The following is a 27,259-nucleotide window of genomic DNA, read 5'->3' as shown; positions in this document are numbered from 1 at the left end:
CACTAACATAGATTCTGTGGAGGTTTTCTCTGTTTGCATAGTTGATCTTGTATAATATACAGAAGGAAAGGAATTTTTGTTTCTGTTGCAACAGAGCTTGTAATTTTTCTGGCTCCTTGTCCATATATAACTAGACAGGGTAAACCCCGTATTACCTTCCTATGCAATTGTTCGTCCCCTTTCGGATTAATTACCGTAATTGTTCTCATCTATACTATCACCCAGCTCCTGATAAAACTCAGCAAGCTGGGTCCGTATACCCGCCAGAGCCATGGTTGTCACTTGCCTAGCTGGTCTGACCTGACCCACATATTTATTGATAGTTTCTTTCAATCAAGTGCCCTAATATTCTGCTCCCTATAGCTTTAAGAAAGGGTATAAGCCTTGCATATTCTCTCTTGAGTACTAAATCAAGAGAAAACATAAATCCGGGGAATAAGCGGGCTTCAAATACATGGGCGTGCTACCTGAGCTGGTATTAGAGTCAGGAATTTGACCTCAAAATTTCCATACCAACCAGGACCAGAACCACCAATGTTTATTTGAGAACTTGAAAAATCCAGACGCACTGAAGAAATCATCCTAAACTTGAGATGGTGTTGACCTTTATTATAATGAAATTCATAAGTTTGTAGCAAACTTAGCAATAGTTTAAAAGAATGTGAAATTCTGTTTGATTTCAAGTTGTCTGTTAAAGTTATCATTTTAGTGATATTGGAAAAGGAATAGTGTGGAAGATGCGATGACGGAATACTTAAAATCCCTGTCTTGTTACGTAGCACCACTCACTGGATTGTTTTGGACTTTTCAGTTTATAGATGCTGCCATATGGTGTCTTTATTTATTTTGGGGGCCATACCCATGGCGTGCAGAAGTTCCCGGGCCAGGAATCGAACCCATGCCACAGCAGCACCATGAGCCACAGCAGCGACAATGCCGGATCCTTAACCTCTGAGTCACCGGGGAACTCCTGCCGTGTGGTTTAGATGCATGTAAAACTAGATTTAATAATCACACTCATGTATTCTTTGTGATTTGTTTACCTGTTAAACATATCTTTGGAGGGAGTTAGAGGTGGAGAAAATGTCACAGCCATGGCAGGCAAAGTCAGCCTTGTTGTCACTGACAGCACTCTTGGGAGATGTGACCAATAACTGATAAATGTTTTTGGTGCCCAGTAAAAATAAATGCAAAAAATCTGTTTCAAACTGTCTAAAGATTAAAAAATGACTTTTTCACTTTTCAGATATGGTCTTACCAGGTGGTTACACTACAGACCATTTGTTTCTTGGAAATTTTATTTATACGGTAAGATCACCCATGTAAATAATTACTTTTTGTAGTGTTTAATTTAAAAAAATTAAAGCATTCTAAAACAGCATTCCATCACATTTAAGTTTCCTCCTTGCTTCAGTATATTTTCAAGAAGGCACTTTTATAATGGTTGTGTGTATGTGTGTATGTACACACACATATACATATATACGTTTCTAGAAGTGTAAGCTGCATATGCCTTTGCTGTTGTTGTCCAAGTAGGAGGTGCTGTTCTGTATCTGGTTGTGACTCTCTAGCACATGCCTCGGTGATGGTTTCAGATCAGCCCATAAATATCCACCTCATTCTTTCAGGGCCGCCTGTATGAATAGCTCCCCCTTTTTTTAAATTTCTTTTTCTTTTTAGGGCCTTACCCACAGCATCGTTCCCAGGCTAGGGGTCAAATCGAAGCTACAGCTGCTGGCCTACACCACAGCCACAGCAACACAGGATCTGAGCCGTGTCTGTGACCTACACCACAGCTCACGGCAATGCCAGATCCTTAACCCACTGGGCGAGGCCAGGGATCAAACCCGCAACCTCGTGGTTCCCAGTCAGATTAGTTTCCGCTGCACCACGACAGGAACTCCTTGCTCCCCATTATTTAACCAGCCTCCTATTAGTGGGTATTAAGGCTGTTGTTCGGGGCCTTTGCCATTATGAACAGGGCTGCAAAGGTGACTCTTTATGCCCACGAATAAGTATGTCTTGGGATGACTTACTAGAAGCATGATGGCCGGATCAGAGGGCCTTGTGCATTTTGAAACACCTTACCAAAATATCCCCAGTACAGGTTGCACAGATGTGATAAAAATATTGGTTTCCCCAAGCTCCCAGGTACGGTCTTACCATACCTCTCGATGTAGTTGGTGAAATGATAGCCAATTGCAGTGTTTGCTTTGAGGGGAAGCACAGTCACATGATGTTACACAGCAATTTCTTTCTCTATGAAATGTTTGTTGATCTTCTTGACCCGTTGTTCTATGGGGGCTTTTTCCTATTAATTATTCATAATTATTTATATGTTAATTCCTATGCTTCTTACAAACAAATGTTCTCGGATTCACATTTTCACTTTTCATGGCACTTTTGTCCTGTGTATATTCCACACATTAATTTCATGTAGTTAAACGTATCAGTATTTTTCTTTATGGAGTCTGTGTCGTGTCTGGAATTACTGTTAGAAGTTTCTTATTTATAATTCTGAAAAATTGTGACTGCCTGTTATACTACATAGGCATACCTCCCTTTTGTAAGCAACGAGAAACACTGGTCTGTGGTTTTTTCCTGCATTTAACGTGTCTTGGAACAACGAAGTCTGAAACCATTTTTTCTTCTGTGTAAGAAACACCTTCTTGGCGTATTGATTCTTCTCACTTTAGCCGGTTGTCATTGCTATTTCATGTTACTGGTTGTGCTTTTAACTTTATGTTGTTTACTCCTGAACGTGAACTACGGTTAACTAATGCTTTCTATTTATGTGGACAAATGCATAGAAGAAGTTTCCTTCTTTCCAGCCCCTACCACCCCTTCAGGCCTTCCCCATTTCTCAAACTCAGGGAAAAAATAAAACCAGATAGGATTTGGTTGTTTCATTCATTCATCGATATCTGTTAGGCTTTGTCATGTGCAGAACACTGTGCTGCATGTTGGACATGTGGTCGTAAACCCAATGAGGCCCTCAACGCAAATTACATTCTAAGGCGACAGAATAACCTTAAACACATGTGTACATACGTGCAAACAGACAGATTCCTACTTTAGATGCCAGAGTCAGTCACTCTCGTGGAATCTCAATCTCTCTAGGCAAACAAACAAACAAAAAATGGTAAAACCAACAACAACAAAAATCATAGCAAGGTAAATTCACCAAAGCAACTAAAAATGGAGAGGGAGCTTTGCAAAAAACTTCCAAATGTGATGCCAAAGGGAAAAATAGGAGGAGCGTTGGCAGACTCAACATGGTAAGATTATTAGCCCAACTTTCCTGACACGCCGTTCCCAGTGTTAGTTAATTGGAGCAAAATGCTAAGCTGAAGGCAGCCGCCAAAGCGATGGAGGAGCCTCCAGGAAGGTGGAATCAGCCTTGGTGCTCTTAGGCCACTGGACCTAGAGCAAGAGTACAAACCACGTGTTGGGAGAGGGAGATTCGGGGGATGGCAGGGGTGAACCTGGGGTGGGAGGCAGGGTCACTGCCTTGGCAAAGATGCTCAGTATTACAGACCTGTCCTCAGCATTGTAGTGGAGTTACTAATCAGTACAGCAACAAGTTAAAATGAGACGCATAAGCTTTGGAAAGGGAAAAAAAATCTGTTTTAAATAATAGATGATATGAGTGTGTGCACAGAAAAAAGTTTAAAATTCTACAGATAAACGATTACAATTAATAGAAGAGGTTAGCATTTTCTGGGTATGATCACTGTTTTAAAATTGACTATATTTTTATACACCAGCAGCAGATATTTAGAAGATATAGAAAGTTTAAATAATAGCTTACTCTAGCATCAGTCATGTGAAAGACACATGAATGAGTCTAACAAGTGATATTCCGGGTCTCTGCGGGAAAGTATTAGACTTTAAGAGCGACGTTAAGAACATGTAAATGGGAATTCCCTAGTAACCTCGGGGTTAAGGATCTGGCCTGTCACTGCTGTGGCATGGGTTTGCTCCCTGGCTGGGAACTTGTGCATGCTGCAGGCATGGCAGAACAAACAATCAAACAACTAATGGGAAACTAGGCCATATTCATTGACTGGAAGACTCTTGCAAAAGACCAAGAATAGCCCATGAGGCTTTTTGATTTATTGTCATCTCAATCTGCCTTGCTCAATTGTTTTTAAAATCAGTAGCACTTGCATTTCTTTCTTTTTTTTTCTTTTTGGCTGCCCTACAGCATATGGAGTTCCCAGGCCAGGGATCAGATCCCGGCCACAGCTGAGGCAATGCTGGGATCTTAACTGTGTCAGGACGGAAATTGAGTCTTGTGTTCCAGTGTTCCCAAGACACCACCCATTCCACTGTGCCATATCGGGAACTCCTAGCACTTGAATATCTAATCAGAACCAAATCTTCCACGCTACTTATAAAGAATGTAAATACGAGAGCTGAAGACATAAGCATGGATTTTCATCTTATGTTAAAGCACTGCTAAACAGGGAACATTTATTGGGAAGCACTGCATTCTCTCCATTACTAAACTATAACAAGGCCCTTAGCAACCTAATGCGGCTCAGGTTCACCAGAAGTGGAGGGGAACCGGGGTGTGGCGGGGGGGGGGGGCAGGAAGGGAGTAGGGGAGGTGTGGCTTCTGATAGAAAACGTAACATGTTTTTCCAACCTCCTTCCCCTTCCCATCTCACCTCGCACAGTACGTGGTTGTGACTGTCTGTCTGAAAGCTGGCTTGGAGACAATGTCCTGGAATAAAGTGAGTATCTGGAGGATCTTCCCTCAATTTGGTGGAGTTGTCTGCGTGCCGGTTTTCCTTTTAAGCTCTAGAAAAGTCGTCAGCCTTTTTTCTGGTCTCTGTCTTTTACTTTCTTTTGTTTTGCCTGTGCGAGTGACGAGCTAAACTGAATGAAGAAATATTAGCCATCTAATGTCTTTTTTCATTTTCCTGCCTTACACTTGAAATAGATTCAATTGACCATGACATTAATTGACACCTTTAATTCACTATTCTCCAAATACAGAATTATAACAGAAAGTTTAGCAAATACAGAAAAAGAAGAAAACACTTTTGCTCATTTCTTTTAGCGTTGGTGATATTGACATTTTGGCTTTTCTTCTTTGTTTTTGTTCTATGTATGCTTTTTTTGCCTCCATAAAAATAGTTATATTGTACCTGATATTTTATAACTTGCTTTTTTCACTTAAGAATAGTGGCACAGTGGAAACAAATCCAACTAGTATCCATGAGGATTCGGGTTCAATCCCTGGCCTTGCTCCGTGGGTCAAGGATCTGGCATTGCTGTGAGCTGTGGTGTAGGTTGCAGATGCAGCTCAGATCTGGCATTGCTGTGTCTGTGGCTGGCAGCTGTAGCTCCAATTTAACCCCTAGCCTGGGAATTTGCATATGCCGCACCTACGGCCCTAAAAAAATAAAAGAATAGATCTTTAATATATTTTTTCATGCCTCATTTATTGATAGAATAATATTTCATCACTGAATGCTTATTATTTGCATTATTTTAAGTTTTGTTAGTATCAACAGTGTATAATCAATACTGTTATGAGCACAGATATACCTGTTGACCTACAGATATAAGTAATGATTTCCTTCAGATATTATTTAAAGGGGAAAATTAAGCAGAAATTTTTTTGACCCTATCAATAATTTAAGTGAGTATGTACGTATATGTACACACACCATTTTCAGCTAAAAATGGATTGTTTCCCAGGTTGAATTCAAAAAATTTCTGAGAGAAAATGAATTTTTTTGGTTTGTCGCTTTGAGAGAGCTAAGATTATGTCGCTATGAGGTATTGTTTTTTGGAGGCAATCAATTCAGTGTTCTGAGTACTCCTGTCCCAAGGGACATCAGCACTAATTTGGGACCAAGGAGTCCTGAGCAAAAATATTTTATTAGCAATTCCTAAGGCATCCTAATTGTTAGAATAGTAGTATACCACATGAATGGAACATAAACTTGCCAGCAGTTACTTTCTATGGTTCTTTTTAATTGCTGTGAAGTTTTCTCCAGGAAGAGTGTTTCTTAAATCCGCAGTCACTTATCTGCACGTAGCGAATCTTGTTTGTGAACAAGGCAAACTTTCAAGGCCGAAGCAGACTTAGCAAAACAAGGCCTCTCTTCTGGCCTTTGACGTATCAGACTCCTGCCCTCAAGCTCACATGGGGGTTCAGGAGGAGCCTGGGGCTGAGGCAGGAAGAAGAAGGGACTGGTTCTCGCTGGCTGTTGCCCTTATGCTGCCCTGCCCTGCTCTGTGCGGGGGGCGAGGGTGGGGGGGGGGAGGGGGGGGTGAGGAGGAGGCTTCTTCACTGTGGCGGAGGAGGAACTCGAAGCTGGTGATGGGGCGCAGAGAACGAGCCAGGGCGGAGAGCCGTCCAAGCACACCTCCAGGCAGCAGTGGAGGGAACCGTCCCAGCCGAGCCCCGGGCGGAAATCCTCGCTAAGCCCTGCAGAAACGCCTCGCGTTGCAGATAACGTGTTAGGCCGACTGCGAGGGGACTGCGACCGGAAGCTGCGCTGCAGGTTTGAAACGTTGAAGGCGGGCCCTGCTGGGCCGATCGCCTCCGTCCCCGCATCATCGCCAGGCAGAGCCCTCGGGAGCCCAGTTCTGTTTCGCTCTAGTCGAGAGAGGAGTTGTTGGAGTAAGAGGGTGTGTTTAACGAGGATGAAAAATTGCCTTTGAAAAGGACTCCTGAACAAAGAAGACTTTGAGAAGCAGCAGATTGTGGTCTTTTCTCAGTATTTTCTGTTGTTCAGTAAGTAGGGAATTAATTAAGTAATGAGTAGTACCCCGCAGGATGAACGCACTCGCCCTTAAGAAGTCATCGGGTCTAGCTCATCCCCTTCTTAGATACAGACGGCGAGGCTGAGGCCTGTGAAGGTTGAACAGTGTGCCCCGCAGAGCCAAGTGTAGGACACAGGTCTCCTCGTCATTTTCTTGACTGTTCCTCCGCTAACACCAGCTGCACAAAGCAACAGACCAGATCCACAGAAGGGTCTCCTGTCTTAGCAGGTACCATTACTGACTTTGGTGCACACTCACAGGCCCAGGCTTGACCAGGGATCCTTCAGCCACCAGTCTCAACCGGAGTGGTGTGTACAGTTGACATGTACAGAAGGTTGGATGCAAAGCCACCATTTCCAGTCAGTCTAAAACAGAACTTCTGCCCTTGTCCCACAGTTGTTCACACAGAACAAGAATGACACATTTCAGCTTTTTATTCCCCTTAATGATTTGTGTGTAAACTTTTTTTTTCCCTGAAAAGAACTTTGTGTTAATCAGCATACAGAAGCTCAAGTCTCATGAAGTAACCCATCAGTTGTATGAAACACTTCTGATGGAGAGCTTATCTTTTCACTGAAGATACTGAGCACCGCTTGGCCTGGGTCACCAAGGTACAGCTGTTTTAGATACTTTAGACAGTGGTGCCTTGAGTCCACAGCAAAATAGTCTTAGAAGCATGTTAGAAAGGAAGTCTCAGATATCAAGGCATTGAAAAATCATCAGTATCTCTATACAAGAACGTTAGTCTGGATAAATGGGTTCTGTTAGTTGATTGGTAGAATTAAATCATTTTCCCCTTTAAGTGGGAAAAAACTGAAGTGTTTCCATGATGTTCTTCTTTCTGCAGTTTAGTCATTTGGCAATTTGGGGAAGCATACTGATCTGGCTGGTGTTTTTTACAGTTTACTCTTTCTTCTGGCCCACGATTCCCATTTCTCCTGAAATGACAGGACAGGTTAGTTTGACTGCCGCTGGTGAGTAGGCTTTACATTCCTCATGAAAACTTACGTTCAATGACAATAAAAGCTAGTATGACCTACTTTAAAAATAATTTGGAAAGAAAAGGTAAAACTATAATGCAATTAGAGGTAGGTGTTGGTCCTGCTAAAATCTGGCTGACATTTCAGTTATAATATTGCTTCAGCTAAAATCTCATTATTTTAAACTATCTGTATTAACGCCTATTTCCAAAATTTCTCTTTTGTGCGTAACTGATAAAAGCTATAATGATTTCTGAATCATCCAAAATAGCTAATATCGTAATTATATTTTTCATGTAACGTGCTATGTGCTTACATAATTTGGTACTTGATAATGCATGCATAGTAATTAAGAAAACACTTTTATTTAAAATATTTAACCAGAAAAAATAAAATAAAATAAAATATTTAACCAGAATAGACATTCCTTGGAGCTCCAGAAACTCTAGCTTCTAATATTTTATTTACATGGAAGCCGTTATTTCATTTATGTTAATTCTCAGAGCCTATGCATCTTTTAGTCTTTCACACTTATTTATGTATTTCTAAATTCTACTTTGCCTATACGTATTGGGGATTAGGCCCACAATGCTTACCAAGTGGATCACATTATTAATATGTATGAACTTATTAATACATTTGCACAATAATGGACAAATCCTCAAAAAAATACATGTCAAAATTGGCAGAGAAAGAAATTAGAGACTCTGCAGAGTTTGGGACAGATAACCAGGGGGACCATGAGCACTCATCCTGTTTGCTCAGTAGTTGCCTGGTACCTGGCTCTTAGTGTATGGACCAGATAGGGGAGGCATGAATGATTTGGTTGGTTTGCATATCAAAGACATGTTCCCAGTGAGAACTTGCTATCTCTAGGAATTGACTAGCCCTGGGAGGAGCGTTGCCTCCCCAGATAGAAAGGTTTTTAAGATGTCAAACTATCAGAACATACAGGAAATTTTAAATATATACAATATGGGAGTTCCCGTCGTGGCGCAGTGGTTAACGAATCCGACTAGGAACCATGAGGTTGCGGGTTCGGTCCCTGCCCTTGCTCAGTGGGTTAACGATCCGGCGTTGCCGTGAGCTGTGGTGTAGGTTGCAGACGCAGCTCGGATCCCGCATTGCTGTGGCTCTGGCGTAGGCCGGTGGCTACAGCTCCGATTCAACCCCTAGCCTGGGAACCTCCATATGCTGCGGGAGCAGCCCAAGAAATAGCAACAACAACAACAACAACAACAACAACAACAAAAAGACAAAAAAAAAAATAAAAATAAATATATACAATATGGAGCCTTAATCAGTCTCAAATCAGTACAATCCTAATTGAACTAAGGTGATCAGCCAGTCATTAATTAATCTGCGAGGCAGAAAGAAGAGTGAGTTCTCCCAGGAGAATATAATGGGATAACTGTCTTACACAAAATGTTTGGCAGTTAAAGTCGTACTGCCAGGTAATACAGTGTTGAACCGTCCTTGCATTCCTGAGATAAAACCTGTTTGATCAAAATATTTGATTGTTTGTTTACACTTTATTAAAGTTTTTTAATACTATATTTAGGTTTATATGCCAGTTTATTTTGTTGATTTAGTAGCTCTAGATTCATATGACTGCATCCATGATTTTTCTGGTGTCTTCACGTTTTTGTAGAGGGCAGGAGACTGAAAGCTTCACTTGGTACTCAATATTGGCAAACTAAAAGATTCTTATTTAAATGCTCTTTATTTCTGTTTATTTTCAGGCCAGTATGGTCCTGGCTTGTCCATACTTTTGGCTGGGTTTTTTCTTGGTTCCCATTGTGTGCCTGATCCAAAATGTAATATGGAAATCGTAAGTTGAAAAATGAGGTGGTAACCAAAAAATATATTGTCATAGTTAATGACCCTTTTCCAGTTGTATGACTTTCAAATTAAACTAAGTCCCACTTTATGAATATTGAAGGTCATGGGCTTTTAGAGGAAGTACATGTCCACTGATTTTTTTCATCTATTTTTAAAATTATGGTTGATTTACAATGTTCTTTCAATTTCTGCCGTACAGCTAAGTGACTCAGTCTTACAGTTTTTTTAATAGTCTTCCATCATGTTCTAACCCAAAAGACTTGACATAGTTCCCTGCACTGTACAGTAGGGCCCTCTGCTTTTTGTCACTGGAGATTTGCTAGCAATCAATTTAGAAAAAAGAAAAAAAAAGGATGGGATAAAAATGCATGAGAGGGAAATCTGGTAGTGAAATTACTGAGCTGATAATTTTTCCTGAAAAGTGGTCCATCTCTTCACTCTTTAGAGGTTTGACTACTTATGTAGCTTTTATCTAATTTATAGGAGTCAAAACATGATACTAGAGGATCACAGATTAAAAACTAGTGATCGACTGAGAAATAGGAGGGAGATATTCAAATTAGAAGGGCATTCTTTATTTTCAAAATTTGAAGTAAGACTCTTTCAAATATAATTCTCCCCAAATATTTAAATAATAGATTAGAAAATCTCAAATTATTTTTATCAAGAAAAAAAAAAAAGAAAACCCCACCCAAGGTGTTAGAAATTCCTGTAGTCCCTGGTATTAAAGGTAACGTTAAAGAACCCACAAGATTATAAGATTTTAAAAGTGTAAATAATTGATACATAATATTAATTATTGCACACACTCTGCATTGTAAACAGTAGAGCTCTAGAACTGTATAAATTTCCAACTAACTAATAAGCAGAGAAAGACATTTTATAAAGGATGATATTTATTTTTCTTTTCAATATCCATTTCTTCCTTAATTCCTCTCTATGTTGAGGCAAACATAATTATTTATAGTCTCCAAAGTGGAAGACTTAAATTTCTCAAATTCCCCCCCAAAATATATCAGATCCTCTGTGTGTGGGGAGAGGGTTGTCTTTTCATGCATTCCACCTTCAGCAAGAATTGTCTGAAAGTTTAAGAAGCCTTTGAGGCCGTCATGGCACAGCGGAAATGAATCCGATTAGGAACCATGACGTTGCGGGTTCAATCTCTGGCCTCGCTCTGCGGGTTAAGGATCCAGCGTTGCTGTGAGCTGTGGTGTAGGTCGCAGACGAAGTTTGGATGTGGCGTTGCTGTGGCTGCGGCGTAGGCCGGCAGCTGTAGCTCCAATTCGACCCCTAGCTTGGGAACTTCCATATGCCCTGGGTGCAGCCCTAAAAGACAAAAAGACAAAAAAAAAGGGTTGAAGAAACCCTTCGTAACAGTCCTAATCATCAATCGGTGTTGGCGGTGGGGAGTGGGGAGAAAGTACCCATAGGTTTGTGATATTGACGTTTCTTCACATTGTCCTGAAAGTAAGACGTTTCAGGGGCAGAGACAGGCTCTTATCACTCTCCCCTAGCAGCCTTTGCCCTAGTCTCCCGAATTCTGGATCATGCAACTAACTCATGGGCGTACTGTCATTTGCCTTTGAAGTGCACTGGTCACTTGCAGCTGGCCTTAGCCATTCCCCCAGTTATGTGGAGTCACTCAGGTGATGATGCAGGGGGGGCCCCTCAGTACCTAGCTGCCCCCTCACCCCTCCTTGGAAATCAACATCCATGGCCAGATGAAGCTACCACTGAGGAATCAACTCACAGAAGCCGCGGGTTTTAAAAGAGTCCGCGCTAAGACCTATTTAATGCCGCTGACCACTGACCAAATAAGTTTTGGAGCTGTGAGTAATAAATTTTGGCCATCTCAGCCACACATCCTCAGGAGGAAACTTGGCATCATTTCCATGACTGTGGAACTTCCTGGACAGAGTTTCCTGGGGACCGCAGTGGCAGATGCCTCTCTGCCCTCACTTCCCGAAGAGTCCACGTAGGTGGTCCCAGCTTCCAAACACTCACTTGCACATCTATTTGGATTTAAGGGCACATTTTTCTCAAAGAAATATAAATAGCACTTTAAAAAAATCAGGGCCACAAATGCCTGCTTATTTGGTAATATAGATGGAAAATATTTTCAGAAGGAAACAGTGCTGTTGGAAACGAACAGTATTTCAGTTCCTGAGAAATCCCTTGTGGTGCACACAGGTGCTCGAAACACCCCTCTCCCATCTGGGATCTGAGAAGGAAGGGAGGTTGCTGGGGAGGGTGGTCAGGGGAGGGGGCCTGTGACCACAGGGGCAGGGGCAGAGATGGGGTGGGGGCTCGGTGCAAGGGGAGCCAGGCATGGCTCTCTCTGCTCAAGACGAGGCTTCAGACCCTGCCTCCTAGATCCTGTGGCCGGAACGACGGTCCCAAGGCTCCCCCCGAGGAACTCTGCTTGGACCTGGTTGACGGGATGGCAGACTTAACGCTGCGAGTTGTCTCGTACTGCTGCCTGGCGTGTGGCTTCCTCCTGTGCCGTGAGAAGAAGATACCCAGGCTCGAGGGGCACTCTGATTGTCTAGGGGCGTCCTTTCTGTCCAGCCAACCTGGGTATTTCTCTGTATGATTTGCAGTCAGGAGTGGTTCTGTCACTCTGTGTGCCCTGCAGTTGTCCTTAGCAAGCCTTTCTGAGTAAAGTCAAGTTATGAACCACAGATAAACACTCTACCATGCTCTTCACACAGCTGACCTCAAGGTTTACCTGCCGTCAGGCATGTTACTGACTCCCGTTGCTGATGGGAACCGGTTTAACAACAAAACAATGAAGGAAATGCAGCTAACAGATGGGTTTAGATAGCTTTAGATGTCTATGATTTAGACGGAGCTTGTGAAGCGCCAAATACACATGGTAGTGGAAAGTAATATGGTTTAGTGTAATTTTAACATCTATTTCATGTAAAATTTATAAAGTCCTTCATCTAATATTAATGTGCACATAATACATTTTAAATATATGCATTTTACCAGACCTACCGACATAGAGAACAAACTTGTGGTTGCCAAGGAGAAGGGGGGAGGGACTGGGCGGGGGGGGGGGGGACTGGGAGTTTGGGGCTAGTAGATGCAGACTGTCCCATTTAGGATGGATAAGCAATGAGGTGCTACTGTCCAGCACAGGGAACTCTATCTAGTCTCTTGTGATAAACCAGGATGGAAGAGAATGTAAGAAAAGGAATATAAACATAGGTATGACTGGGTTCTTTTGCTGTACAGCAGAAATTGGCACAGCATTGTAAATCAACTATAATTTTAAAAATGTACATTTTAAATAGCACATTATCAACTGGAATTATGTATTTTAATGACTTGATAATATAAAAAGTGCTCAGAAAATTACCTACCGTATAGTGTTATTTACTTCCTCTATTGATCCGCCAGTTTATTGATTGATCATGTGTAAAGCATCTATAATGTAGTTCTCTTGTTCTGTGGAAAAGGAATAAATAACATATCTTATTATTTATAATCTATTCCCAGATGTTAGAAGATATTTATAATCTATCTTAAACTTTTTTTCCTGTAAAACAAAAACTGTTCGTTTTACTTTTTTTTTTTTTTTTTTGGCTATTTCTTAGGCCGCTCCTGTGGCATATGGAGATTCCCAGGCTAGGGGTCTAATCGGAGCTGTAGCCACCGGCCTACACCAGGGCCACAGCAACACAGGATCCAAGCCGCGTCTGCCACCTACACCACAGCTCACGGCAACGCCGGATCGTTAACCCACTGAGCAAGGGCAGGGACCGAACCCGCAACCTCATGGTTCCTAGTCGGATTCGTTTAACCACTGTGCCACGACGGGAACTCCTGTTCGTTTTAGAATAAATAGCAAATAATGTCCTTTGCCTCTACTTTGGCTGCTCTATAAAATGTTTCTCTTCTTCTTGTTCATGTTGTGGTGTCCAGCAGAGTCCTTCGATGGACGTACACTAAGTAGAACTTTTTTATCATGAGTAATCACAGGCATTTGAACCTGAAAGATAAAGGATGGGTTGTTTTTCCAAGGTCTAAACCTTACGCTGTTTGTTAGCTGCATTTCCTTCAGTTTTTTTGGTTGTGAAATTAGTTCCCATCCGTAACGGGAATCAGTGACACGCCTGATGGCAGGTGAACCATCAGTTTACCTGATCAGTTTGTGAAGAGCGTGGTAAAGGGTTAATTTGTTTATATGTTGTTCATAATTTGACTTTACTCAGAAAGGCTTGCAAAAGATTGATTGCAGTGCAAACAGAGTGACAGCATAGGTTTTAATTTAAAATATTGGTGGAAGAATTGCTGTCCAGGGAGAAATGACAGCTTCCTTTTTCTAGGGAGCAGCTTTGAAAACTCCTTAAATTGGAGCACACGGCTTAGATACGTGGGATTTTCTTCAGATGCACGTTAGCATTTAGGCTTGTTAATTTTTAATAATGTTATTTTGAAGTATGTGGCATCTTAGTCTTTGACTTTTTTTGTTCTAAAACTTGACCATTGACCTCTTTGATTTCTCTAATCCACCAGTTTTCTTATTCTTATAATTTTCTATCTCAGCTAGCCTAAAATTTATAAACCGTCAAGTCTGACTAACATCCTAAACACTTCTGCAAAACAGCCACGACTAACCCATAAATGCATGTGCTGCCCTCTGCTCTTCTGCTTTTCACCTGCTTTTGCTCTTGGGACAAAGGCCAAATCCTTCCCAAGGCCATGGGCAGCCTGCTCCAGGCCCGTCTCTCCTGCCTCCTCAGATCTGCTCGCTGCTTTCCTCCAACCACAGGGCTTTTGTGTATGAGGTTCCTTCTGTCTGAAATGCTCTCCCCTACTACTCTTCCCTCACCCTGGCTCGAACTCCACTTCCTCGTAAGAGCCTGTGCTGACACTCCTGGCAAACTTGCACCCCTGCCTCAGGCTGTCCTGACATCACGTGGGGCCCCAACCATCAGACCTCTTCCTTCCTGACATTCACTCATCTGTCTCCTGTCTCTCCCTATATGTTGGAAGGTTTATGAAAGTAGATTTGATGTCTGATTTTGAACTGTGGCTCAAGAAAGATGTTTAAGGAATGCATGAGTGTATGGAGACCAATGCCTGCATATAGACACAGACCCCACTGGAAATAAGTTTCCGCAGAAAGGCAAGCATCTATCTAGGTTGTCTTGTATGTTTCAGGTATGCACACCTAATGTGTGAATACTGGGATGTCTAGTGCACGGTTATCATTGCTGTAAATGGCATTGCCAGCCCTGGGGCTCACTGATTGAAGTAAAGGATGGAGGTGGCTCACGGCTGAATGAGAATTTAGACTCCAAGATTCTGGAATGACAACCATGGTGGAAAAGCTGTATGTCTCAGTTCTAGGAATCTTCAGCTGTAGGGCTTGGTTTGAGCCAATTGACTCCCCCAGAGTCAGGGCCTCTGCAGCCTAGACAGACACCTGGTGAGATTTATAGACTCTCACAGAAAGTCAGAAGCGTTTGGGGTAGGTGGCTGTCGATGCACACTGCCCAGCCCTGTCCAGCATCCCTCTGGTGATGCTCTCAGCTGCTAGGAAAATAGTCTGGCTTTCACATTGACTGGGCGTGAGGCATTGCACCCCACCCAACCAAGGGATCCTCTCCTGTACTTAAGGGATGTCCAGCTATGATCCAAGAGGGGAGAAAGCATTGCTTCTAGTCTGCAAAGCTCATGTGTTATGTTTTTTTTTTAAACAGCTTTATTGAGATGTTATTCACATACCATAAAATTTATCCAGTTAAAGTGTACAATTCATTGCTTTTTTTTTCTATTTTGCAGAGTTGTGCAATCATTACCTCTTTCTGATTCCAGAACATTTTCACCATACCCCAAAGAAACTCTCTATCCATCAGCAGCTACTTCCCATTCCTGCTTTTCTCCCTCCCACCTCCAACCTCAGTTAACTGCAAATCTATCTCTATCCATTTCCTATTCTAGACTTTTCTTATAAAAGAAATCAACTATTTGTGGTCCCTTCTGATTGATGTCTTTCACTTAACATGTTTTGAAGGTTCCTCAATGTCATAGCCTATATAAGCATTTCATTCCCTTTTTAATGCCAAATGAATTTGCATTGTCATGTATTATGTTTTTTAAAATATCTTTCCATCTGATACAGGATTAGAAATACCTGCAGCAGAACTTTGCTAGAAGTGGTCCGGGAGATGGAAAGTAGCAAAGGTCAAGAACTTGGTTGTTCCGGAGTCATTGAAGAGAAGTAAGGCTGTTCTCTTTATCCTAATTTTTATTAAAAACCCATTCTCCCTATTGTTTTCCTTACCCTTCCCTCCCTCCCAGGTGCTTCCATATTCTCTGTAATTTCTCAGGTTCATTAGTGCATGTAGAACATGCTTCACATCCCCAGGAGTGCAGGCTCCTCTCTCACCAGCTCCCCTTGTGGTCTTCTTCTCAGCCAATGACAACTTCAATATTCCAGACTTTAAGACAAAAACTATTAAGAGACAAGGGAAAACATTACATAATGACAAAGGGTTCAATCCAACAAAAGGATATAACATTTGTAAATATTTATGCACCCAGGTTATATTTAGGAATGCCTAAATATATAAAGCAGATATTAATAGACCTAAGAGGAAAAATAGAGAGCAGTACAATATAAGAAAACGTTGGCCTTAAATGACACATTTTACCAGATGGACTTAACAGATATTATAGAACTTTCTATTCAAAAGCAACAGAATACACATTCCTCTCAAGTGCACATAGAACACTCTCCAGGATGGATCATAGATTAGGCCACAAAGCAAATGTCAGTAGTTTTAAGAAGATTGAAGCCACATTAAACATTTTCCAACCACAGTGGTCTGAAACTAGATATCACTTACAATAAGAAAACTGGAAAATTTGCAAATATGTAGAGATTAAACAACATGCTACTGAACAGCCAGAGGGTCAAAGAAGAAATCAAAAAAAGAAGTTAAAAAGAATCTTAAGAGAAATGAAAATGGAAGTACACGTTCCAAAACTTATGGGATGCAGAAAAAGCAGCTCTAAGAGGGAAGTTCATAGTGATCAATGCCTATGTTAAGAAACCAAAAAAGACCTCAATTAAACAGTCTGACTTTACACTTCAAGGAACTAGATAAAGAAGAATAAAATAAGCCTAAATTTAGAAGAAGGAAGGAAATAACAAAGATCAAAATGGAAATAAATGAAATAGAGACAGTAGAAAAGATCAGTGAACCTAAGAGCTGGTTTTTCTTTGGAAAGATAAACAAAAAAAAAAAACAAACAACAAAAAAAAATTTTTAGCTAGGTTCAGTAAGGAAAGAAAAGAGAGAGAATTCAAATAAATAAAATCAGAAATGAAAGAGGAAATATTACAACTGATACTACAGAAATACAAGGATCATAAGAGACTACTGCGACTAATTGTATGCCAACAGATTGGACAACCTAAAGAAATCAATAAATTGCTAGAAACATGCAACCTACTAGGACTGAATCATGGAAAAAAAATAGAAAAAATGAATAGATTGAGTAAGGAGATTAAATCGGTAGTAAAAAAACCTCTGAACAAACAAAAGTCCAGGATTAGATGGTTTCACTGGTGAGTTCTATCAAACATTCAAAGAAGAATTATTACCAATTTTATTCAAACCTATCCAAAAAAAGAAGACATCTAAATTCACTTTACCAAAACAAAAATATAAATAAATAAATTCATTTCACCAGGTCAAAGCAGACAGAGACAGTACAAGAAGAGAAAATTACATGCCAATATCCAGATGAACATAGATGCAAAAAAATCCTCAACAAAATATTAGCAAACCAAATTGAACAGTACATTAAAAGGATCGGACACCATGACCAAGTGGGATTTGTTCATGGATGCAAGATTGATTTGACATCTGCAAATCACACAGTGTTGATACACTGCATTAACAAAATGAAGGCTAGAAATTGTGTAATCATTTCAATAGATGCGGAAAAAGCATTTGACAAAATTCAACATCTATTTGTGATAAAAACTCTCATGAAAGCAAGTATAGAGAGAATGCAGTTTAACACACTAAAGGCCGTACCATATATGACAAGCCCACAGATAACATCATACTCAACAGGGAAAAGCTGAATACTTCTCCTCCAAGGTCAGAAACAAGACAAGGATGCCCTTTCTTTCCAGTTTTATTCAACATAGATAGTATTAGAAATCCTAGCCAGAGCAATTAGGCAAGAAAAATAAAGGCATCTAAATTGGAAAGGAAGATGTACAACTGTCACTATTTGTAGATGACATATTTTATATAGAAAACCCTAAAGACTCCACCAAAAAACTGTTAGAATGAATAAATGAATTCAGTGAAGCTTCATGGTTACAAAATCAACACAGTAAAACCTGTTGTGAATAATGAACTATCATAAAGAGAAATTAAGAAAACAATCCTATTTTCCATTGCATCAAAAAGAATAAATTACCTAGGAATAAATTTCAGCAAGGAAGTGAAAGACCTGTACATTGAAAACTGTAAGACACTGATGAAAGAAAAGACACAAATCAATAGAAAATTATTCCATGCTCATAGATTGGAAGAATGAATATTGTTAAAATTTCCATACCACCCAAAGCAAAATACAGATTAAAGGCAATTCCTATCAACATTCCAATGGCATTTTTCACAGAATTAGAACAAACAATCTTAAAATTTGTATGGCACCACAAAAACCCCAAATAGCCAAAGCAGTCATGAAAAAGAACAAAGCTGGAGGCATCACAGTTTATGATTTCAAATGATATTACAAAGCTGTGGTAATCAAAATAGTATGGCACTGTCATAAAAACAGATCTTGGAGAGGATACATAAATAAACACCTTTGTTAAAACTAATCACACTCCGGAGTTCCTGTCGTGGTGCAACAGAAACATGTGCATGTTCAGGAGTAAATAACATAGAGCTAAAAGCACAACCAACAGCATGAAATAACAAGGACAACCGGCTGAAGTAAAGTTAAGTTTTGACATCCATGGTCAGGTGTCTTGGACCAGTACAGGCGATGGCTTTGCTGTAAGAAAAGGAAGCTGGAACAAAGATTTTAAAAATATCTGCCATAAAAATCTCCAGGGACAAGGGGGACACTTACTATCCAGTTCAACTCTTCGGAAAAGAAAGTTATGACGATGGTATATAAGGGATGCTCACAGCAAAATACCGTTTTAGATGCAGCCTTTTGCTGAGAGTGTCCAGATAGTATCCATTTTATTTTAAATATGTGAACGTTCTCCAAATGAGGTCAATTTCTTACTTTCACCTTACAACTTTTTTTTTTTTTCCAACAAACGCCTTTGAAATCTGTTCTAGTGAACTAAAGTCCGTCTGTTTGGTTTAGTCCCAGGGTGGAAGCCAAGAATTTCCAAGTGTCCCTGAGTTCCCAGCCCTGCCAGATCGTCTTCCGGAACAGCTCTGTGGATCTGAGGGCCCCACGTAAGTCACGGGTGGGAAGGTGGGGCCACAGCACTGAGACTCCCTGGACTCCCAAGCAGGACGGGTAACTAAACTGCAGGTCCTTCTCCTTGGAGACATGACGCTGAGTGAAATTAAGCCAGATGCACAAGGACAAGGACTGTACGACACCACGGGTCATGACCCGGTCCCTAGAGCCAGAGAGTGGGAGGGGGAGGTGTCTGCGGGCTGGGGGGAGGGGGGAGGAGAGAACAGGTTCCTGGGAATGGAAGGCGTGATGGGTGCGCAACATGTGTGTGAACTTAACGCCACTGAGCTGCGCACTTAACAGCAGGGCGGAAAATTGTATGTTACGTGTATTTTACCACATTGTTTTTTTCGAAGGGTAACACTTTTTTCAAAAGAGACTACTATTGTCTCTTTTTTTAAAAAGTTAAGGTCATCTCATAGAGAAATGTGTGCACTTGGCCTAAAGCAAAAGCACAGGTTGAGGGAAGGTGATTCCTGGTCTCGTGCTTCTAAGTGGAAAATCCTCATGTTTTTAAAATCCTCGGCCAGGTGCCCAATGTACCATTTCAGATGTACACAATCGGACCCCGTCGCTCTCCTGATGTCACCTCCTCCTCCTCCCGAGTCCCACTCCAGCCTCTGGGCTCCTCTCACACTGCGCCAGGAGCGCTTCTGCCCCAGGCCCTCTGCACTTGCCGGCACCTCGGCCTAGAAAGCAAACCCCTCTTATACCTGGGAGGCTCCTCTTTCACTTCCTTTAAGTCTTTGCCCAAATATCACCTTACCCCACCTTTTTCTTTTTATAGCTCATGTTTTGTTTTTGTCTTGTTTTTTTTCTTTTTATGGCTGCACCCATGGCATCTGAAGTTCTCAGACCAGGGGTTGAATCAGAGCTGCAGCTGCCAGCCTATGCCACAACCACAGCAACGCAGGATCTGAGCCACATCTGTGACATACACCACAGCTCACAGCAATGCTGGATCCTTTACCCACTGACCCAGGCCAGGGATCGACCCATGTCCTCATGGATGCTAGTTGGGTTCTTAACCCACTATGCCACAACAGGAACTCCTGTAGATCATGTGTTTTAACCAGTCTGCCTCCCTGCGAAGTTCAAGTCCAGAGCAGAGACATGGGAGTCAGGCGGAGAGGCTGCTGCATCCCAGCTCTGCCTCTGAACCTGCTGCGGGGCCCAGGGCACCGCAGTCAGCGTCTCCGAGCTGCAGCCTCTCTGTCTTTTCGGTATTTCCTGCCATCGGGCTCAGCATAGGCAGCATGGGGTGTGAAGGACCAGGTGGGTCTGGACTCACCTTGAGGGACACCTGCTTTCTGCAGGAGTTGTAGTCCCGAAATCAATCCCCGCAAAACCTTTCGCATATACAAGACTAGGAATGACCTCAGATTATCATCAGATACGTATGAAAAATAGGAAAGATAAATTTCAGTTACTTTGAAAACATGTAAGGGGTTCCCGTCGTGGCTCAGTGGTTAATGAATCCGACTAGGAACCATGAGGTTGCGGGTTCGATCCCTGGCCTTGCTCAGTGGGTTAAGGATCCGGTGTTGCCCTGAGCTGTGGTGTAGGTTGCAGACGTGGCTTGGATCGCACGTTGCTGTGGCTGTGGTGTAGGCCAGCGGCTGCGGCTCCAATTAGACCCCTAGCCTGGGACCCTCCATATGCCGCGGGAGCAGCCCTAGAAAAGGCAAAAAGACAAAAAAGAAAAAAAAAAAGGAAAATATGTAAGAAGAATTATTTTCATGACTCACTATTTTTCAAATATTGAAAAGAGGAGCCCATGGGTTGGTCAGGGCTCTTACTGAATTACCCCAGGTCCTAGGGTGTCTCCTCCACTCCCATCATCCTTTGTCGCTTGAGGCCAAGTCCCTCAGCCAGTCTGCAGCTCTTTAGGCCCCGTGTGTTTCTCTGCTGGGATAAAGTACTCTGAGCGCCTCAAGTAGGAAACGGGGAGCGGGGGGGAGTTCTCTGTGAATCGCAAAATACCAACTCTTTCTTAAAACATAAGATTGACTTTCTTAAAGATTTTATCAGAGTCCCAAATGTATAATACAGTGAATGAAATGAGCCAACGGATGAGGCAAAATTCTGAGGAACTCTTACCAAGTTGGGCCCTGTTGCCTGCCGCTCACAAAACAAAACTCACAAATGGTGAGAGGGCACCTTTCCTTTAATCAGAATGCCAGCAGTCTCCCCCAAACCACTGCTGAAGGTTCCGCTCGGCCAGGGGCCAGGAATGGTTTAAAGCGGAGCAGGGCAGTGATCTCAGGCTTTAAGGTGGGGGGCCCACACGGTTTGGTCACACTGTTCAGGGGATGATAGAAGGGAAGTTGGGGGAGAGACCAGTCACCTCCTAATTCGGAGTCCTCACTCTGCTTCTTCGGTCCATGGAAAGAACCAGCAGGTTGGGCAGGGTGTTGTAGAGTAAAAGGTTTGAAAGGTGAGCTTGGGCTGGAAATGCTGCAGAGCTCAGGGGGTGTCCACTTTAAAAGTTAGTTGCAGGAGTTCCCGTCATGGCTCAGCAGAAGTGGATCAGACTCGGAACCGTGAAGTTTCAGGTTTGATCCCTGCCCTTGCTCAGTGGGTTCAGGATCCGGCATTGCCGTGAGCTGTGGTGTAGGTCGCAGACATGGCTCAGATCCTGCACTGCTGTGGCTGTGGTGTAGGCCAGCAGCTGCAGTTCCGATTCAACCCCTAGCCTGGGAACCTCCATATGCCACAGGTGTGGCCCTAAAAAGAAAAAAAAAAAAAGCTAGTTGCAATATAGCTTGGCCAAAAAGAGGCTTGTGGTTGAGGGCGGTTTCCTGCACGGAGCTGCTTATAAAATGACAAGGTTGATTCTGAAGTCCGCTGAATGTCTTACTAGGTTGAAGAAAAAAATGACTTGAAAATTCCCACCTCCTTCTCCCCCACCCCGCTTTTCCCCTTCGCTTCCTGCCTCTGCCCGTTTGTGCCCATCCTGGCTGCGGCCGAGTGTCTAGGAAGCAGATGCGCTAGGCGGCCGGCCAGGGCGAGTCCACGAGGGGGTCCACTGAGTGCTTTCTCCAGGCCGTCACTCCTTTCTGGCTGTCAGGACTTCCTGAAGAGGGTGAAGGCAGGAGATGCTAAGAGCCAGGGGCTCCCTCTGCACCCCTGTTTGGATGCAAATGGGCAGTTAAAGGTCCAGCAGGCGGGAGCTGCTGGACTGATGGTGCCTCTTTGTTGCTGAGGGGTGCGGGCTGGGCAGGCGGAGGGTTGGGGTCCCTGTTGGCCCACTTCAACAACCCCTCCTCCCTGGGAACACCGCAAAGAGGAAAACCAGCCCAGGTTCCCAAAAGGTGTGTTTTGCTCCTGAACAAGAGCACAGCCCAGTGTGTGAGGCCAGAACTTCATAGCATTTGCGGGACCCTTTTAAGGAAAAGAGTACAAAACTACAGATGCAAAATTAGGTTCCAAAGCACATGTTTATTTGGAATGAACACAGAAATTACAACAAATCACTGATGTCTGAAAGCAACTTCTAAAGCATCAGCCAGGGCCTTCGATGGGGCGATGTTGCTGAAACATCACAGAAGATCCCCTCGTGTGCGGGTCTGGCCGTGACCCAAGGAGAAGTACTGCTGCTGGGCTGAGTCCGCCGGCCGTCCTCCTGCCCCCTGGAGGCCTGAGGTCAAGAACTAAATCAGGAAGAAAGACAGGCTTGTTTCCTCCACCCGAGTGGGGAGGAAACCATTGAAAGTTCGGACACGTCTTCTGTCTTAAAAGGATGGGGGAGTTTCTTATATGTTGCTTTGTAGCAGCCGTCCTTGTTTCTGTGTTTAGACCCTTTAAAATAAAGCAAAGAGACACCTCTTTTCCCACCTTTGGTTGTTCGCATGGCTGACACAGCCTGGACTTAAGCTCGGAAAGGGGGGCCTCTGAGATCTCAGTAAGCCTTGGGTTTTCCTGCCACAGCTGTGGGCCCGCACCCCCTTCTCAAGGAGGGTGCTCCCCCTGGTCCTCACAGCCACTCACAGCATCTGGGGCTACACGCAGGAAACCCCCAAGTTCCTCCTTGAGATTCTCATCGAATCCTTCTGAAGTGGGAAGAAGGGACATCCCCGGGGGCTGGAAGCTATTGACACCTGGTCCATCCTGAGCTTGCAGTGAAAATGGCTGAACATGGTGGTTCTTCGCAGACTGTCCTTAGCCCAGCAGCAGAAGCACCGCCGGGGAAGTTGCTGGAAATATCAGCTCTTGACCCCACCACAGACTCGCTGAATCAGACGCCCTGCAGGCGGTGTCCACTCAAGTTTGAGAACTGCTGGTGTTGCATTTGGGCCTGAATTCTGGCCTTCTTGCCAGCTGCCTGGTGACTCTACCGTATCGAGAAGACTGGGGGCCACTCCACTCATGCTTCCTTCCACACTGAATAAGCCAGTGCATAACACGTGGACACGAGTTTCTTTCTTCTTCGTTCAAAGAGCTGGCCCCTCAAAGTAAAGCCACTCTCATTAGTGAGCCACGTGGTAAACCTTAGGTATATGTGGGTGTGAGCAGCATTTGCTGGCTCTGGGTCATCTTTTTTTTTTTTTTTTTTTTTTTTTGTCTTTCTGCTGTTGTTGTTGCTATTTCTTGGGCCGCTCCCGCGGCATATGGAGGTTCCCAGGCTAGGGGTTGAATCGGATCTGCAGCCACCGGCCTACGCCAGAGCCACAGCAACACGGGATCCGAGCCGCATCTGCAGCCTACACCACAGTTCACGGCAACGCCGGATCGTTAACCCACGGAGCAAGGGCAGGGACCGAACCCGCAAGCTCATGGTTCCTAGTCGGATTCGTTAACCACTGTGCCACGATGGGAACTCCCTGGGTCATCTTTTATTTTATTTTTATTTTTGCTTTTTTAGGGCTGCACCCTCGGTGTATGGAGGTTCCCAGGCTAAGGGTCAAATCAGAGCTGTAGCTGCCGGCCTACACCACAGCCACAGCAACATCAAATTCGAGCGGCATCTGTGACCTACACCACCGCCCATGGCAATGCGGGATCCTTAACCCACTGAGCGAGGCCAGGGATCAAACCTGCATCCTCATGGATGCTAGTCAGATTCGTTTACCACTGAGCCACGACGGGAACTCCTGGGTCATCTATTAACCTGAAGGGATTACTCAGGTGCACAACTGCTTTATTGTCTAACCTGGTCAAGCGAGAAGAATGAAAAGACCTGTTCGCTTTCTGCCTGGTCCTGTGCTGCCAGCACAGCTTACACAGATGATTAGAAGATGGATTTTTCCAGGGAGGGAGCGCTGATGAATGAATTAATTCCTCTGGGAATTTCCAGCCCTGACCTTTTTATTCACTTAAACTTGAGTAAACCACTTCGAACGCCTGTTCCAATCGGCTGAATAAAAACAGGAGTAGCTCCCGCGTGTGGGTTCCTTACCAGGCTTGAGATAAAGATTGTGTGTTGTCCAGCCGCAGGTTCTCAGCTTCATCAGCTACCTTTCTGGGTTCTGGGAGGGTATGTTTCCGTTTCAAAATGCAGACCTTCCCGGGACTGTCCTCTCGAATGGAGGTGGGAAAGTGCACTCAGAGACCCACGGGCCACTGTCAGAGCTGTGCAGCCTGGGCTCGGCCGCAGCCCCATATCAAACAGGCATGAGTCCCCAGCCGCTCCGCCAGGCTGCATCCGCGAGGACACAGTTCTCAGGCAGGGTGTGGCCTCACATCAGAATCCCCGGGAGAACTGGAAAAAGTACACAGCCTTGTCCAGCCAGCCTCGGATCAGCTGTGGCCCCAGAAATGACCTTGGGGTGACAGTGGCGTGCCGTGGCTTGAAGCGCCCTGGCTCTTGTCTTCTCTGAAAAAGAAGAACTTTATGAAGAGACTGAGGTTGCAGAACAGGCCCAGAGTTTATCGGAAGCACGGTACAGCTCAGCGAGCATGGAGAAGCAGTTTGTTCAGGGCAGAAGCAAAGCGCAGCTGCCCAGAGGAGGGTGTGGGTGCCCTCCCTAATGAGGGGCGTGAGGGGGTGTTTGAATCATTTCCATGGAGGCGGTTTTCCGGGTCTTTGTCTTCCTCGGGCCCATCATCTCGCTCTTCGCCCACATCTCATCTGACTCGGGGCCCTCCTCCACGGGCAAGCCCATCTTTTCGTCCAGTGAGATTGTAGCTCAAGGGTCTCTGGGAGGTTGACGGGACATATTATGGGCTGGGGCCCCCTCCTTGTTGAGCCCTGATGAATTTTTCTGTGCAGGTGCAGTCAGGGGGGGTCTCTCTGACTTCAAGAAAGAAAGATGTGGTCACCTTATCTTTTACCTCCAGCAGAGCTTAGCTCCTCTCCGCTCCTGCCGTTACCTTTTTCCTTGAAATATCAGGGGGAGACAGGGTGTGCTTGCTCAGCCTGACACACTCCAGCTGCTCAGCCCTGGGGCCCATCTACCGCCTGCCTCAGCAGTAAGGATGGAGAAGGGGTGTCTTGAGTGGTTTTGATACAGCCGGGTTTGCAAACCGCTCCCTGGCCGTGCCCGCCGAAGACCTCTCCACGTTCCCTGCCTCGGTCCCTGGCCTGGCTGTGACCCGTGTGTGCCAGTCCGGCAGGAGTTTGAGTTTCTGTCGCCGGAATGTTCTCTCTATGCTATGAGTGCGCTCACAGCGTCCCTGTGCTTTGCTCTTGCAGGAGGGTATGCATTTTCTCAAGTCGAGCACACGGTGATTTCTCAGGAAGAACTGGTCCGTTCTTATGACACCACCAAAAGCAAAACCAGGAGGACTTTTTCCACTGCCTTTTCCGAGTCCGTCTTCGAGTAAGGTCTGGGCCCTGCATCCTGCACGTTCACGTCCTCCCCTAGACCGCGTCCTCGAGCCAGCGTGTCTCCACACGGCTTCCCGCGGCTCTGGCTGGGTGGTTATGTATCCATGGAGGCGTGATCCTTGGCTATAAATGACGGGGACCCCTCTTTGCTTTTTCTCAGTTTGTCCTCAGTGTTTTACGTTCTGTATTTAGTTTTCTGTGGCGAGGAGCCACTTTATCAGTTCAGTCTGAAGGATAAAATTCAAAGCATTATGTTTCCCCCAGATTTAAATTTTGGTCCAGGTTGTTTTGGGAAAAAAGGTAAAGGGCATGAAGTTACAGAGTAAGCTTGTCTTGCTTGATGGGAAGGGGGTGTGCAGCAACTTTATCTTTTGCAAACTCACAGATTAAGGGCACAAGGTGGGATGTAAAGCACTTTTCGACGCAGAAGTGCTGTCGTGTTTGAGTTGTATTGTGTGTGTCTGAAAGGTGCACCGGATTCTTGATTTCGAGGAACTCACACAAAGAGCGTATGTGGCACAGACTAACCTTGGGCCTCAGAATGACCGCATCGCGTTAGGCTCCCTCTGACCCCTCCGTGCACCAGGGCTGGTGGAAAATTCCACCTCAGCCGTTCTTGGGGCTCTGCCTTAGGCGAGTGCAAACTTCCCAGGGTTTCAGACCCTAACATTTCTCTCCTAGGATGCGGTGCCTCCTCAGTGCACTTGGAGGCACAAAGACAGGTCTTTCAATCCCGTCCTGTAGCCCAGGGGAGAGGCCCCTTTCTCAAGCCCTATTCTCCTTAGTGAGTTTTTAAGAAGCAAAGGCCAAGAATTCTTGAGGGCTGCTTCTGTTTACTGTGCCATTAGTGACTCCTCTGAGGAAATGAACTGAAAAGCCTGACGCTTGTTAGAATGGAGCTAAGGCAACAAGGAAAACAACAGGAGAAAAGCCTGATAAATATCTCAAAAAGTTACCCACAAACAGATAAACAAATCTGCTATATCCATACAATGGGATGTTATTTGGCTGTAAAAAGAATGGAAGATGCATGACATGGATAAACCTTAAAAACATTATGCTAAGTAAAAAAAGCCAGTTTTAAGGGGCCACATACACTATGATTCCAGTCACAGGAAACTCATTAACAAGTCTGTCCATATAGACTGGCGGTCGCTTTGGGTTGGGGGAAGCGGATGTTGCCCAGAATGTGGAGTGACTGCCCATGGGCACAGTGTTTCTTTTGAGCATGATGAAAATGTCCTACATTTAGACGGTGGCACAGTTTGCACGATTCTGTAATATTCTAAAAATAATGAATTATATGCTTAAAGGTGGATTTTATGGTATATGAATTACATCTCAGTAAAGCTGTTAGGTTTTAAAATCACCTAATAAAATTAAGAGATTTTTTTTGTTTTTGGTCTTTTTGCTA

At 43.9% G+C, this 27,259-nt stretch overlaps 1 protein-coding gene across 1 annotated transcript in view; it reads left to right on the top strand.

Moving 5' to 3' along the window:
- Positions 1 to 27,243, top strand: part of LOC125113481 (phospholipid-transporting ATPase IB-like) — a 168,777-nt gene extending 141,534 nt beyond the window's left edge. Inside the window, exons 32-38 of the mRNA XM_047756226.1 lie at positions 1,247 to 1,308; positions 4,683 to 4,739; positions 7,634 to 7,741; positions 9,509 to 9,597; positions 15,745 to 15,843; positions 18,975 to 19,069; positions 25,711 to 27,243. Coding sequence (XP_047612182.1) covers positions 1,247 to 1,308; positions 4,683 to 4,739; positions 7,634 to 7,741; positions 9,509 to 9,597; positions 15,745 to 15,843; positions 18,975 to 19,069; positions 25,711 to 25,841 — 641 coding nt within the window. The 3' untranslated portion in view covers positions 25,842 to 27,243. The remainder of the gene's footprint in view (positions 1 to 1,246; positions 1,309 to 4,682; positions 4,740 to 7,633; positions 7,742 to 9,508; positions 9,598 to 15,744; positions 15,844 to 18,974; positions 19,070 to 25,710) is intronic.
- Positions 27,244 to 27,259: the final 16 nt, after the last annotated feature.

This window comes from Phacochoerus africanus, chromosome 13, assembly GCF_016906955.1.
Source record: "Phacochoerus africanus isolate WHEZ1 chromosome 13, ROS_Pafr_v1, whole genome shotgun sequence".
NCBI lineage: Eukaryota > Metazoa > Chordata > Mammalia > Artiodactyla > Suidae > Phacochoerus > Phacochoerus africanus.
This window is presented reverse-complemented; position numbering and strand designations above follow the sequence as displayed.